At 54.3% G+C, this 16,027-nt stretch overlaps 1 protein-coding gene across 1 annotated transcript in view; it reads right to left on the bottom strand.

Annotated features, from left to right (window-relative positions):
• Nucleotides 1-16,027, bottom strand: part of Cacna1i (calcium voltage-gated channel subunit alpha1 I) — a 96,802-nt gene that overhangs the window by 54,721 nt on the left and 26,054 nt on the right. The window contains exons 3-4 of the mRNA XM_042698007.1: nucleotides 12,445-12,556; nucleotides 11,613-11,746 (exon numbers count right to left, since the gene is read on the bottom strand). Coding sequence (XP_042553941.1) covers nucleotides 11,613-11,746; nucleotides 12,445-12,556 — 246 coding nt within the window. The remainder of the gene's footprint in view (nucleotides 1-11,612; nucleotides 11,747-12,444; nucleotides 12,557-16,027) is intronic.

Genomic DNA, 16,027 nt, shown 5'->3' with positions numbered 1-16,027 from the left:
GCCAAGACAGGGGTGGCAGGAAGAGCTGGGGACGGTGGAAGGGCAGAAACTCTGGGCTCACGCCATGGAAGCCTCAAGCAGCAGCACGTGGGTGAGCCGCTCAGCTCCTCCTGTACCAACCATCACACCCCTCTCCCCTAATGCCAGCCTCTTCCTGCCTGTCCTCCTTCCCCTGCAGCCTCCTCCTCCCAGCGCATCACCACAAACCTTCCAAACCAGACTGAGCTGTGCCCCCCCACACACACACACCCAGTGTGGCCTCTGGCTAGGGCCCCTGGTCCATTCGCCCTCTGTGTTCAGCCCGGCCCATCAGCAGCCCCGAGCACAGCCCCTTCCTGCCTTCCAGCACCGCCTCCCCCAGGAAGCTCTTCTCACCCCGCTTAGCGCCACAGACGCAGCCCACCACGAGGCGTGCCGTTCACACCTCCCGGAGGACGTGGGCTCCCCTCAGCGCAGGCCCTGAGCCAGTAACTCAGGAAAGTCCCTTACTTGGGGGGAATCCCAGGAAGGGTGGGAGGAGGAGGAGGAGGAAGAAGGAAAAGCCAAGGAGGGCTGTTCACCCCAGGTCACCGTCGTTGCGGGCAGCAGGTGTGGTGGCATCCTGGAGCCCCCAAGAGTCCATGTGGAGGGAGCGCGGGCCGAGCTGGGCCAGGGAGCTGGTGGTGGAGCACTGCTTCCTGAGTGGGTACAAGGCCCTTGATTTCCATGCCCAGCACTAGAGAAAAGGAGCGAGTGGAGGCTGGAGAGTGGAGGCTGGAGGGTGGAGGCTACGGGCGACATCCACCGGTGAAAAGATAAGGGTAGCTCCCATGGAGAAAGTTCTCCATGGCCCTGGTCCAGAAGAAAGCTGGCCAGGATGCAGGGCACTGTCTGGGACAGGACACAGCTGACCTGGCGGGCCACAGGACAGACAGGAAGAGCGCCCTCAGGGCAGCTGTCCCTCGGGGACTCTGTGACACCGGACGTGCGCCTCTCTTGTCCTCGGACCTCTGCAGCCCCAGGTCCCCCCACGGCCCTCAGGGAACACACCGGCATGACTGCTCCCGCAGCCTTGCGCCCAGCGCCACCCACAGGGACAACGCTGGCTTTTCCCCTCCTCGCGTCGCCCCATGACGCGTGGCCACCCCCACCCTGCTCCACTCCAAAGCAGACAAAGTGAGAAGGGGCGCTGAGTGGGTGGATAAACACAGGGCTGACTTTCCCGTAGCCCACCCCCCCCGGCCCCCCCACCGGTAAGACATCCCTTTGGGGAGGTGAGAAATTAATTCCTAATTACACAGTGACTTTATCACACAGCGTTGGTGCTAAAAGTCTTTTAAAAAGAAATCCAACCATCTCCCCCCCAGCTCTCCTGCCAGCTCTCAAGCACCTAATTAGGTAAGTAATTTTGTTTTAAAGCGAGCACTTCCGTCCTGGAAGCCCCAGAAGGAGAGGGACTTAACTCAGTTCCTGGCTGGTCTCCTGGGCCAGGAGGGTAAAGTAACCAGGGCTCTTCAGGCGTTTCCTCTCCCTGGCTTCAACAAGAGGCCACAGACTGGCACAGCCCCTGAGGGGCGGCATCCTTGCCATATGGCCAGAGCAGCTCCCTCCAGCTGCGCGTGAATCTCGGCCACTGCTCACGGCACAGCACTGGGTACAGGACCTTCCTTTGGGGTCCAGGACTGGGAGAGTCTCTGCAGCTTGAAGCCCAGCATCCTGGCTGGCCCTGGGCCCTCAGAACCTGCCCAGGGCCTTATGCACCTGTCCCCACCTAATTGCACCCCAAAGAAGCAAGGCCCAGAGAGACCCCAAATGACCCAGCCAGGCATAGGGGGTGCAGGAGCTCTGTGCCACCCACCTCCCATCTGTCATCAGCGAAGCCTGGGTAGCATGACCACCTTCGGGGGATACAAGCCTCCCAACACTGACTGCAGTTCCCTAGATGAGCCAGCACCCCTGGAGGCCGTGTGGTCCAGTGGTTAGAACCCAGAGCGGCCAGGATGACCTGGGCAAGAGACTGGATGGAAATGAGCTCAAACAGACCCAGAGCGGGCAGGACCTGAGCCTGAAGAGCCACACGAGTGTCACCCAGCATCACACAAAACACTGACTCAGTTCACAAGCACACGAGAGTCACGTGACACCTGCTGAAGTCCTTCCAGCCTCCCACTGCCTGCTTAGAGAAGTCCAGGCAGGAAGGGCCAAGAAAACCCAAGCAGCAGGCGCTGGTATCCCTGAGCCGTCCACCCTACTCCCCCGGGGTGCCAGGGACAAGGAACATTCCAGCTCCCAGACTGCACCAGGCCGTCTCAGGCTTGCGAATCCTTCCCAGCCTTTCCAAGCTAATAACATGAGCGAGGCACCGGTAGCCCACACCTGTAATCCTAGCTGCTCAAAGGATTGAGATCTGAGGATCGAGGTTCAAAGCCAGCCCAGACAGGAAAGTCTGTGAGACTCATCTCCAATTACTCCCCAGAATGCTGGAAGTGGAACTGTGGCTCAAAGTGGTGAAAGTTTAGCCTTGAGCATGCGCGCTCAGGGTAACACCCAGGCCCTAAGTCCAAACCTCGTAACAGACTATATTTTAATGAGTAAAAAAATAAATAACTTGAGAGATGAGATTAGAAAGGGGAAAAAAGAAAAGCTGAAAAGAACAACATCAAATGAGTGAGCTCCAGAATCCTTCCAGAACTTCCCCACCCAGGGGCTGGCTTTTCTACATGATGCCGATAAAAATAGTGTTTGCTCACTCTTTGCAAAGGGATGGGAGGGGGGCCCACACGGGAGGGAGGAGCTTTCTTAGAATATAATTGAAGATGTAATTAATAGGAAGGAAGCTGAGATATGAGGAATCCCAGATCATCTGTCACAGTGACAACTCAGGTTTGTGTCTGTTGATAACCAGACCTCGGCCTTCCATGCCAGCTCAGCACTCAATACACAACCAGTGCTCAGGGACAGAGGGGAAGCAGACCGAGGAGTAATACTGAGCCCTGACTCTGGCTGGCACCTTACAATCTAAGGAACATTTCACCTACTGAATGTCTGTGTGCCCCCAAATTCACACACCAAAATGCTCAGTGCCCACCAAGGGGACATTAGGAGGTGCAGCCCTCAGGAATGAGAGGAGCCCCTCCCCAAGCGAGCCCCCGAGCCCCCTTCCTATTGGGATTCACCAAGACGACCCTCCAAGTCCCCAGTCTAGCTCTGTCCCAGTCCTTCCTCTCTTACAGGACTGCCCAGGCAACACAGGATGCCCAGTCAACAGTGCAGGATTCTGTGTGTCCACACTCTCCTCCTGGGGTCTCTCCCATGGGAGAAAGCTCTGTGACCCAAGGCTGATCCTGGCACCATAGCAGATGGGCTGGAAAACAGAGTAGGCTAGAGGGATGTGGAGGGGTCTCTACATTCTACCTGAGCTAGGGGGAAATGCTTGTCTCAAGAGTCACTTCTCAGCTCTCTGAGGGCTGGTAGGCTTCCGAAGTGGTTGGGGGCAAACCCACTAGAATCTTTGGGCCTCTGGTAAAGTGACATCCCTTCCTGCTGTGAGGGACGCTGGACTCGAAGGTTGCCATTCCAGCGCCAGTCCATCTTTCCCAGTCTCTGTTTCTTCCTCTGTAAAATGAGTTTCAAAACCCTAATCTTGGGATTCCATGGCGTGAAACTACGTGTAAGAGCTGGGTCAAGCCAGGAGCAGTGGCTCTCAGCTATAATTGTAGCTACTCAGGAGACTGTGATCTGAGGATCAAGGTTCAAAGCCAGCCCAGGCAAGAAAGTCTATGAGACTTATCTCTAATTAACCAGCCAAAACCCAGAAGGGGAACTATGGCTCAAGTAGTAGAGTACTAGCCTTGAGTAAATAAGCTAAGAGATAGAACTTAGGCCCTGAGTTCAAATCCCACTACCAACATATGCGTGTGTGTGTGTGTGTGTGTGTGTGTGTGTGTGTGTGTGTGTGTGTGCGCATGCAGAGCCTGGTCATTGGACCCAGTCTTCTCAATTCCCACAATGCCCTTCTCCACTCCACGGACAACAGGGCCTGGGATTTGGGTTTTTCCATCCTCCAGACCCTCGGGCTTTATGGCATGGATGGGGCTGACCTCACACCTGCATGAAGTAGGCCTACACCTACCCGGGCCAATCAAATCTCTCTATCAACCAGGTCTATTATGATTGGCCCAGGGAGGAGCACATACCTCACATCAGCCAATCGAAGCGCATAGACCCAGTTTGGGCCTCAGGGTCTGGCTGGAAAAGGAAAGACATCTCCTGCCAGGAGTAGGCGGTGAGCCCAAGGACAGAAATCAGCATGGAAGAGTGAGCGGGGCTGTGGGATGGGAGTGCACAGTCTGCGACACCCTGTAGGATGCTGGAGACCCCCGGGCTTTGCAATGAAGTCATTAGTAGACTCTCTTAACCAGGTTTGACATTTCCGTGCCAGGCAGCTCCAGCAGCCCTGCCTGACTCATGCCTGACTATCAGGCCCCTGGCTTAAGCATCATGGTGACTCCCTCTATCACTCATCCTGGCTGGCTACCATCCTGTTTCCATGGAAACCGCCTGTACAGTGACCACCCCCACCTCCCTCTAACCCTGCCCCATATGCAAATGAGATCACCAGTCATACTCAGATTCCCAGGGGAGCTCTCCCAGGTCCTCGCCCACCCACAGGGCTCTGCTGAACAAAAAATGGCTCCCGTTCCCCCACCCACCCTGAGGGCCTCACACAACAGAGAGGAAACCCGGAGCCTCCTTGGCAGTCCTGGCCCAGGGCCAAGCCCTGGGATCTGCAGGATGATGGTGGCCTCAGCTCTGTCCTCAGGAGACAGGCAGACCCGTAACATCCATGATAAATCAGAGCGCAAGCCCAGGGGCCGCAGGGTGCTCCCCACCTTCCCACACCTGGAGTCCCACCCCACACAGGAGGGAGGCCAGTTTCACAGGCTTCTAGAAACACCCAGTGATGACCTCTGACCCCTGACCCCTGACCATGGCTAGGTCTGCTGGCAGATACCGGCCTCGGAAAAGGTTGCATGGCTGGCATTTTTAGGTTTCTCAGCACAGTACAGACCCTGCCCTGCCAGCTTAGCAGAGCTCAGAGGTGCCAAGCAGAGGCTACTGCATGGCAGAGGGTGGAGGAAGGAACAGAAAGGCCCAAGAGAGGAGGCCACCCACCCCATGTTCATTCTCTCCTTCCAGACCCAGCCTGACCCCATAGAAGAGCTTGTGGTTGATTACACCAGATTCAATGTTTTCTGATTTTCTGGCCAAGGATGGGCCATGAGACGCAGTTCGGCCCAAGTATGTGGGGAAGGGGAGGAATCTGGAAAAGAAAATGTTGTTTTCGTCATCCAAAAGGACAGGCGCAGCTGGCACTGCCCTGCCTCTCTTCATCCTTCCAGCCTTCAATTCAGACAAGACACCCACGGCTTAGCCACTGCCTTGTGACCATAAAAGAAAGGCCTGAAAAAAATCCCAAGGATGCCAGCCTCACACTGCAGAGATAATGGCCAGAACGGCCATCCGCAGGACTAGGTGTTGTCAGAAAGCCACGCCGGTTACTCACGCCACCATTGGTTGGGTTTCTGTCGCTTGCAGCCAAGCACATTCACGACAAATTATGTAATATCAGGACCTCAGCCAGGCAACAAGAGACTCTGCCCCTCACCAACTTGTGACCTTCAGTAAGTCACGCTCGGGGGGACGGAGCATTTGAGCCATACCCTCAGTCCTTTTTATGTTAGCTGCTTTTGGGACTGGATCTCATGCCTTTTGCCCAGGGCCAGCTTCATACCCAAGATCCTCCTTCCGTTGTAACCAGGAGGACAGACAAGCACAGACAACCACACCTAGTTGTTGATTGAGATGGGAATTTCATCCACTATTTGCCCTGGCTGGCCTTAGACTTTGATCCTCCACCTTTGATCTCCACCTCTGTGTAGCTAGGATTATAGATGTATGCCACTACACTCAGCTAGGCATCTGGATTGTTGTTGTTGTGTGGGTTTTAGGGGGAGTTTTGTGGTGGTACGGGGGGTCTGGCCTAGTGATAAAGTGATCCCTCATCTCCAGGACTCCTCCAAGGACAAAGACTGAGCTAAGGGTCAACCAGGCCACACCTGTGAACTGGGACTATGTTTCTCACCCCCTCTCCAAATCAATGTCGGTACCCCTGAAGATGGCTGGCGGTGTACTGAAGTGCTGTCTTCCCCCAGCCGTCACGTCATCCACCTCCTTTCTCTGCTCTTCACCAGGTCTCTTTATCAGGGCCATGGGCACACATGGTCAGATCTAACGTAGGACTCCTGGGTTTGGGGCTTGCACTCCACAAACAATGCCAGCCCCCAGCTGGAAATCAGGTCCTTATTCCAAAACCTCATGGCCCTGTGTACTTCCGGGAAACATGGCAGGCCCCAGTTGAAAGTTATCTGTGGTGATCTGTTGTATGTGTGTGTTTCCTAAATCCAGCTCCTCGAGATCAAAACACAGCTGTGTCCTTCGCCTTCCTCTGCTTACCGGCCTAGCACACACCCAGCCTGGAGTGCAGCAAGCCTCAATCCATGCTGACTTCGTGGATAAATGGTACCATCATGCACAAGCCAGAAGTTTCTAGCACGAGGCATTCCCTATGTGACATTGGCTGCCTGAGGAGACAGAGAGTTCCTTGCAGTGAGCCACGTGCAGCAGGTGCAGCTACGCGGCTGAGATAGTCAGACTCCAAGTGGAGAGGAACGCCATGACCTCCAAGGCACCTTCCAACTGTGAGGCTCTGGGAGCCCGGTAATTTGAGGGAGGGGTGGGGCAGGAAGGAAAGAAATATCCTTGGGCTGTCAGGCTGTTACTCTGGAAACAGAACATTTATAGCACCCAGCCGGGTGGGCCTGTGGGGGATGAGGGCAGCTCAGGAGAGGCAGGACCAGGTGGGGGCAGGACCCCGCATCTGGACTCTAGATCCTAGGTCCCACAGCTCACACCTTTAATCCCAGCTACTCAAGAGGCTGAGAGCAAAGGACTGCAGTTCGAAGCCAGCCCAGGCAAGAAAGTCCGTTAAGACTTTCATCTCCAATCAACCACCAGAAGCTAGAAGTGGATCCTTGGCTCAATTCGTAGTACCAGCCTTGAGCAAAATAGCTAAGTGACAGTGTCCAGGCCCTGAGTTCAAGCCCCAGTGCTGGCACACCAACCGGAGCAGCCAGGAGCAGAAGGTCCCATTGCCTTTATTTATTTATTTATTTTTAAAGGAACAGACTGGAGGGAATTGCTTAGCAAGATACAGACCCTAGAGGCCCAAAAGGCAGAGAGCTGCTCATGGAGGTGCAGGATGGAGCCAGCCAAACAATGGGCTCCCCTGGGCAAGTGAGTGAGGACAACCATCCTGGAACTTGGAAGGAAGAGCAGGCTTTGTTGTGATGTCATCCAGAGGAAACACAACTTTGTCTCGTTCACTGCTTTTTGTTGTGATGGTACATGTCGATATATAGAGGTGTGTGTGTGTGTGTGTGTGTGTGTGTGTGTGTACTCGCAGGTGCCCGTAATGGAGCCTGAACTCAGGGCAAGGGAGCTCACCCTTAGCTTTTTTTGCTCAAGACTGGTGCTCTACTACTTGAGCCACAGCTCCACTTCTGGCTCTTGTTTTTTTGGTGGTTAACTGGACCTAGCTTTGAACCTCAATCCTCAGATCTCAGCCTCCTGAGTAGCTAGGATGACAGGCGTGAGCCACCGGTGCTGGTTCAATGGTGAAAATTTCTACTTTCCAGAGGTAGGTGCAACATCTGTCCACCAGAAGAGGCAAAGACTGTGATTTTATCACCTGCAGGTTGTCACAGGCCTTGATTCTCACGGTGCATCTCCTTGGGACTCTCCCCAATGCCCAAGGCCCCATACCACTCTCTAACTCTGCTGGCTGCAGTCCCCTCCCACCTCTCCCCCAAATAATCAATGCAATCCGAGTGCCCTTTAATTTGTGGGATGGTTATTACTCTACACTTTGCGGTACAAATGCAAATTCAATTTGCATTTACAAACTTACCTTCAAGAAGAAACTTGATGACACCTAATTAGCACCCATAAGGAGATTGGGGTGAAATTGAATCCATAAAACAGGAGAAAAAAAAAAAACATAGATTCCCCTCCCAGAACAATTAGGTTGTTGGGGGATGGAAGACTAGAAAGAAACAGGAACTCCGGCAGAAGGGGCAAGGGCCTGCTTTTAGCCCAGTGGTGACTCACTCCATTACAGGTGAGAGAGGAAAACTGGGAGAAAAGATCCGGAGAATGTAAGTTCTAGAAGGAGAGTGGGCTGGCGGAATACCCAAGTCTCCCTTCTGCAAATTCTAGACCTGCCCTAGAAACAGGGCTCTGATTCCGAAGGTACAAGAAAACTCAGCACGCTTCTAGCCACAAACTTACCTTCAAGAAGAAACTTGATGACACCTAATTAGCACCCATAAGGAGATTGGGGTGAAATTGAATCCATAAAAAAAAAAAAAAAATCTGCTGTCTTCCAAGAAAGGAAGCTGGGGTTCCTTGGGGCTCCCTGCAGCACACCTCGTCATCTGCACGGCTACACTGAGGCCATGAAGAGGGAGAGAAGTTGCCACTCATTGAGACCAGGCAAGCTGGCCATGCCTGAAATCCTAGCTACTCAGGAGGCAGAGACAGGAGGCTCTCCAGTTTGAGGCTGGTTCTAATAAAGTTAAGGAGAACTGGACTCAAAAGCCAAAATACAAAACCGTAGGGCTGGGGTCGTCGTGCAAGTGGTACAGTGCTTGCTAGGCAAAAAGGAAGCCGAAATTTCAATCCCCAATACCAGGACGGGAAGGGAAGGGAGGGGAAGAGGAGGGGAGAGAAGGGGAGGGGAGGGGAGGGGAGGGAAAGAGAGGGGGAAGGGAAGGGAGGGGAAAGGAAAGGAAAGGGGAAGGGAGGGGAGGAAAGGGAAGGGAAGGGAAGGGAGGAAAGGGAAGGGAAGGGAAGGGAAGGGGAGGGGAGGGGAGAGAAGAGAAGGGGAGGGGAAGGGAGAGGAGGGGAGGGGAGGGGAGAAGCTGACTCACAGGCCTGGCTCAGGAGATTAAGATCTGAGGATTGTAGTTCGAAGCCAGCCTAGGCAGGAAATTCCCTGAGACTCTTATCTCCCATTAACCAGGAAACCAGAAGTGGTGCTGTGGCTCTTAGTGGTAGAACACTAGCTTCAAGCAAGAACTCAGGGACAGAGCCAAGTCCCTGAGTTCAAGCCCCACAACCAACAAAAAAGAAAGAAAAAGGAAAGACAGAAAGACAGAAAGAAGGAAAGAGACAGAGAGAGAGATAGGAAAAGAAAAAGGAAACGAAAGGAGAAAAGAAAAATCAAAGCAACATGACTGTAGACTAGAATGAGCACGAAGCGCCCTTCCTGCTCGAGATCACAGGGACATGCTTGGCCAAGCAAGACTGCAAAGAAAATGACACTTTCCAAGCTCCTTTTTGTTGAAAAATTACTGAAGGTTGTTCTCCATCCAAACCAAAATGAAAAGGAGAATGCACCTGGCAAGGGGGAGGGGGGTGATGTGTACCCTAAGAAGCCACTGAACCCCAACTGCCTTCTGCTTAGGTCCAAATGCGTGTGAGCCGTGGGCTGAGGCCGAAGAGCACGGCGAGGAAAGGAAGCTGGAAACTGGGAGCAGACCACGCACTCAGTATGGGGGTGTGGACTCCTGACTCCGAGACCTCGCCACCTTCTCATGTATACACGCTGACACATGTGGCCTCCAGACTTCCCTCTCCCTGCCTCACCTCTGCCCTGACCCATGATCTCGCCCACAGCCCTGGTTCCCCCTCCCCCCCCCCCCCCCCCCCCCCCGCCCCACCGCTGTGTGAAGACACTGCCACTGCTGTGGGCCCCTGTCACAGCTGGTCTCCTGCTCTCCTCCTGAACCATGTCCATACTCAGTGGTGCCCACCAAGTCCTGGCAGCTGGATGGATTCCGGCAAAGTAGGAGGAGGCTCGGAGAGCAGTCTTTACCAAATGCCCTAAGTTGTAACCTGGCCTCTGGCCCCCCAGGCTTCCCATCAGACCAGGGGAGGGTCCCAGGGTCACATCTGCATCCAGTGTGGCCACACCTTCCCTCATCTGGCGGCATTCTCCCCTCCCCTTCCCTACTTAAGCCCACCCCTTCCTTCGGCCATGTGGAGGGCAAGCAGTTTGGTAAAATAAACTTCTCTTCCTGCCTGAAAGCACGTGGTGTTCTCTTTACCTGATTAAACCTACCTATTTCAATACCTAACCATTACGAAGGTTTTTGCATACTGGAGATTGAACTCAACGCATAAATTCTACCACTTGAGCCATACCTCCAGCCCTTTTTATTCCTAGATTACCTTCAAGATGGGATCTTACTTTAAGCCCAGGCTAGCCTAGGCTTCAGTCTAACCTGGGCTTCTCTGTGTCACTGCACGAATCCCTACGCCCCACCCCCCCACATACACACACATACACAGAGCTGGGTAACAGGCATGTGCCACATGCTTGGCCATTGGTTGGGCTGGAATCCTGTGATCCTCTTCCCTCCCCATCTTTACTTCCCAAGTAGCTTGGATTACAGGCTTGAGCCACAGCAGCTGACTTACTGGGTTTTGTGGTGGTGGTGGTGGTCAGTTGTGTGGCTTGAACTCAGGGCCTGCGTGCTGCAAGGCTAGCGCTCTACCACTTGGAACCATGGCTCCACTTCCAGTTTCCTGGTGGTTCACTAGAGATAAGGTCTCACAGACTTTCTTGCTTGGACTGTCTTCAAACCATGATCCTCAGAGCCCAGCCTCCTGAGTAGCTAGGATTACACGCGTGAGCCACCAGCACCAGGCTATTTTTATTTTTTTTCAGACAGATCTTGATCTATTGCCCAGTCTGGCCTTGAACTCCTGGACTAAGCACTCTTCCCACCTAACACAGCCTATGTTCATAAGGAATGACCATAGTTGAGGGCCAGGCCGTGTGTGTGTGTGTGTGTGTGTGTGTGTGTGTGTGTGTGTGTGTGTGTGTGTGTGTGTGTGTGTGTGTTCACTAGAGATAAGGTCTCACAGACTTTCTTGCTTGGACTGTCTTCAAACCATGATCCTCAGAGCCCAGCCTCCTGAGTAGCTAGGATTACACGCGTGAGCCACCAGCACCAGGCTATTTTTATTTTTTTTCAGACAGATCTTGATCTATTGCCCAGTCTGGCCTTGAACTCCTGGACTAAGCACTCTTCCCACCTAACACAGCCTATGTTCATAAGGAATGACCATAGTTGAGGGCCAGGCCGTGTGTGTGTGTGTGTGTGTGTGTCTGTGTGTGTGTGTGTGTGTGTGTGTGTGTGTGTGTGTGTGTGTGTGTGTCTGCCCTCCACCTCCATCGCTGGGTGACCTCGCTGAAGGTGATAACGACGGGATACAGCTAACTCGTATCAGCACTTTTCACAGGCACACATTTAATCAGCTTAACGCAGACCCCTGCTCTGCGGGCTCTGCGGGCGGCGCAAGAGGACATGCAGGACGGGAGGGACACCTGTGCCCCTGGGTCGGTCAGCCAGGGGCATTGCTCCCCCTCCCCGACACCCGCCTCGCCCTCAGGAAGTGCCCAGGCCGGCCCCAGGACCCTCCATGCACCACAGCCCACTACCTACCCTGCCATGACAATGAAGAAGTCGAGGCGGTTCCACGTGTCTCCGAGGTAGCACTTCTTGCCGAAAATGCCCAGTGCCACCATCTTGAGCACCATCTCCATGGCAAAGAAGATGAAAATGAAGTCATCGAAGACCTGTCGCGCAAGAGGAAGCAAGCCAGAGTCAGCATGTGAGGTGGGGACAGGAGTGTGGGCAAGAGGGCTTGGGAAAGATTCTAGAAAGATCCTGGGGCAGGAAGAGAACTTCAGAAGCCCTGGTTCAATGCAGTCACTCCACAACTGAGGAGAGGTTGGCCTAGAGAGGGAAATGAACTTGTCCCAGGTCACACAGCCCTGTCTACACACTCCCTCAGCCCAGAGTAGTGACAAGGCACCGGGGGAAGGAGGCAGGAGATCTCACAAAATTTAATCATCGCCACACAATTAGACGTAGGTGTTAGGTCTGCACTCTCTTCTGTGGTTCTCACCGCAATGACCCCCAGGGTGACCCCATTTTAGAGACTCAGAGAAGTTAAGCAGCCTACTTCAGATCACACAGTAGGCTGAGTGGCCAAACGAGGATAGAAACTAAGGACTGGCTCCAGAGGCTCTATAGAAGGAACCAGCTTAGGATGGGCCCACTGGATGGGGGTCTGGGTGCTGGTCTTGGCTCCTCTGTTCAGTGTATCCAGAAGCAAAGGCTCAAGAGGCTCAAGGGAGTGGACACGCCCTGGGGGTGGGGCCTGATGGCCTGGCCTGGCGGGTGGGGCGGGGCTGCGGGGGGGCAGGGGCGGGGCCTTGCATGGTGGGGCCACACTGGGGGGGGGGCCTCGGGTGGGCGGGGCCAGGCTCACCTGCAGGATCTTGCAGCGCTCCGACAGGCAGTCCATGTCGTCACAGGGCTGGTACATGCCCAGGGTCACGCAGTTCAGCAGGATCACCAGCATGCTGATGCACTCAAACCACGTGCGTGTGAGTCAAGGGCAAAGCGTGGCAGGGTGGCTGTGGGGTGGGCCTTCCCTTGGAATGTGACAATGTGACACCACCACCTCCCCCAGGACACAGGCATGCATGGCCCCAGGGCCACAGCCCCTGCCTGAGGACTGGTCTTCCCTCTTCCCCCCCCCCCCACCCCCCAGCTCACCACAGGCCTGGCCTCTCCATCTCTAAAACCTCCCTCTGACTGCCCCTTGCCTCCTTCTGACCACCTTCCCTCCCAGGCCACAGCCCTCCCTCTAGTCCAGGCCTGGTCTACAGCTTGCCCTGGGCCTTGCAAGAAGACTGGCCAGACTTGTCCTTGTCCTTACAGGGGCCTGAACTCAGAGCCAGAGCTCTCTCTCTCTCCTTAGCTTTTTCCTTCAAGGCCCATGCTCTGCCACTAGAGCCACAGCTCCACTTTTTCCTCTTCTTTTCTTTTTTTTTTTTTCTTCTTTTTGCTTATGTGGTGCTGAGGAATCGAACCCAGAGCCTCAGGCATGCAAGGCAAGTGCTCTACCACTGAGCCACCTTCCCAGCCCCTGCACTTCTTCCTCTTAGTGGTTAATTGGAGATAAGAGTTTCATGGAGGGAGTCAGGAGAGAAAAAAACTGGGAGAAAGTGAGGGAAGAGGTGACAGAAAGAAATGTACTCATTACCTGACTTATGTAACTGTAACCCTTCTGCATATCACCTTTACATTAAAAAAAAAAAAAGTGTCATGGACTTTTTCATCCTGAATGGCTTCAAACCATGATGGCTCAGATCTCAGCCTCCTGAGCAGCTGGATTACAGATATGAGCCACCTGTGCCTGGCTAGACACTATCTCTACCCAGCAGGAGCAGGTCTAGGAGGAGGGGGGCTCCTCTGCACCCCGCCAGCGGCAGCACCTTACACTCCTTTCTCACAGTTCTTCTTAGTGCCTGATCAACTGGCACTATCCCACCATTCTCTCAGGCCACCAACCACAGAACCTAGAAGCTCAGCAGAGTGCAGTGGTACACCCCTGTAATCCAAGCTATGGGAGAGAGGAGAAATAGGAAGATCTGGAGTTTGAAGCGAACTTGGGCAAAGTTAACACTGCTTGCATTAAAAACAAAAACTTCAAGCTGAGCACCAGTGGTTCACCCTATAATCCTAGCTACTCAGGAGGTTGTATATCAACATTCAAAGCCAGTTCAGGCAAGAGAGTCTGTGAGACTTTTATCTCCAATTAACTATCAAAAAAAGCCAGAAGTAGAGCTGTGGCTCAAGTAGCAGAGCACTAGCTTTCAGAGAGGGAAAAAAAAGCAAAATCCATAGTGATCGCTTCTGAGATGTCCTCCCCTGACCCTGTCAACCCCAGGGGCTCCTCCCTTCCCCCCTCCCTTCTCCCTCCCTCTTCCCTTTCTCCCTCATTCCCCCTTCCTACATTCACATCTCTCCAGGCCCTTCCAGACCTCAATCCTTGTGTTCTATTCACACTCAGTCTCTCTCCACTGCTAGAACCAGCAACCAGAGCACAAGGGTTTTGCACTCCTGGCTCTAACAGAAGCTCAATAAAAGTTTGCTGGGTGAAGCTGGGCACTGGCCAGTCATGCTTGTAATCCTCGCAACTCTGGACACTGAGATCTGAAGATCTTGGTTTGAAGCCAGCTCCGGCAGGTTAAGTCCACAAGAATCTTATCTCCAGGTAGCCACCAAAAAGCTAGACATGGAGCTGTGGCTCAAGTGGTACAGGGCTAGCTTTGAGTAGAAAAAGCTAAGAGACATTGCCCAGGCCATGATTTCAAGCACCAGGACAAGGGGGGAGGGGGGGAGGGAAGGAAGGAGGGAGGAAGAAAAAAAATTGGTTGAATGAACAACTAAATAAGGGCCTGGACACCCCACCCCCCAGGAATTCTTCAGTGTACCTGGCGGAGACCCCCACACGCTGGACCTCCAAGCCCTACTCTAGGCCTCAGGAGCCCCCAGGCCCACCCTGCTGGGAGGGTGACCTGGTTTCCCTGGCAACGGCCCCTCCCACTCCAGCCCTCTGGCTCACCTTCTCTGCCCCCTCTCATCCCTGCCCTGCTCCTTCCTGCTCCCCCCCAACCTGGCTGCCACTCTCCTGCCACAGCCTGTAATTAATTTCAGTCGCTGCCAGGGCCCCCTTCTAGCTTGAACATCTCTCAGGCAGCAGCTTCATCATTAATTAACTTTTTTGAAGTTCAAACATTCTAATTACCAGTGAAGGTCCCGTCCCTCTGCTCCCCCTACTCCCCCTCCTTCCCCCTCAGCTGCACCTTCTGAGGCCTCTGCCCTCCCATCATGTCCAAGCCCAGCGGCCTCCCTTGGAGGCTGGGCTTCTCCCCTCTTCCTTACCACCCATCTGCAATGGGTGCATTTACAGATGAGGTAAACTGAGGCCCCTCCTGGCATGTACTAGAAGAAGTACCAGGTCCACGGGGCTCAGAGGCTAGCGTTCTGCCCTCGGCCTCCTTCCTCCCTCCCAGCAGCCCTGTGCCAGCCTCCTCTCACTCCTCTGAAGGCTCTGATCCTCTGTTGTGCCCTCACAGATGCCCAGGCAGACGCATGCACCAGTACCCCGAGCTTTGTGCAAGTGTCACTCACTGAATCCTCTGGGCTCTGTGATAAGCCCCACTTAGAAACTAGAAAACTAAGACACAAAGGGAGGCGGATCCACCCAAGGTCACCAGCTGAAAAGAGACAGAGCTGAGACACCAAACCACAGCCTGCTTTTCTCTTGCCCCACAAGCTCATTTATCCCTGCCAGATTCACCCGCCTGAAATACAACTCTAATTATGCCCCTGTCCTGCTCCAAAGTCTTCCACAGCACTCCACCTTCACCCTGCCAAACAACGGAGGCCTCCCAGACTCTGATCCCAACAAACTCTGCTGACCTTGGCACATAATGAACTCCTTCCCTTTTGGCAAACTCCTACACACCCTTCAAAGCCCTGCATATTTCCCAAGATGCACCTCAGCCGGCTCCAGTCATGAACTTGGCCAACACCATGATAGTTACGTGCCAGGTACCTAGGGGATGTTGGCTGTCACCACAATCCACGGGGAACAGCCGGAACAGGCCTGGAAGGCTGGCAGGACTTGCCCAAGGTCACTGCAGCCCCACAGTCCTCCTCTGTGTCAGACTTCAAGGCACTGCCCACCCGGAGGCGTCCCTGGCGGGCCGAGGGAGCAGCTCTCATCCCTAGACTGCCTGGCTTCAGAACTTTGCGATGGACAGCTCATCCCTCGCTTCCGGCGCTTGGGGAAATCCCAGATGGCCCTGTCCTGGGCCCTCATCCAAGAGCCTCGAGGCTCAGAAGTCAGGCCAGAGCTGGCATGGCGGCCTGCGGCTCTGACATGCTCCCTGCTGGCACAGAGATCAAGGGCTCCAGCCCTCCTAGAAGAGCAGCCGGACCACGTGGCGCTGGATAGCAGCGTGCAGAGGGCCCTGGGGGCCCCAGGCTGCAAAGGG

The sequence above is a fragment of the Dipodomys spectabilis genome, unplaced genomic scaffold, assembly GCF_019054845.1.
Source record: "Dipodomys spectabilis isolate Male_0828 unplaced genomic scaffold, ASM1905484v1 ptg000230l, whole genome shotgun sequence".
NCBI classification, from domain to species: Eukaryota; Metazoa; Chordata; class Mammalia; order Rodentia; family Heteromyidae; genus Dipodomys; species Dipodomys spectabilis.
This window is presented reverse-complemented; position numbering and strand designations above follow the sequence as displayed.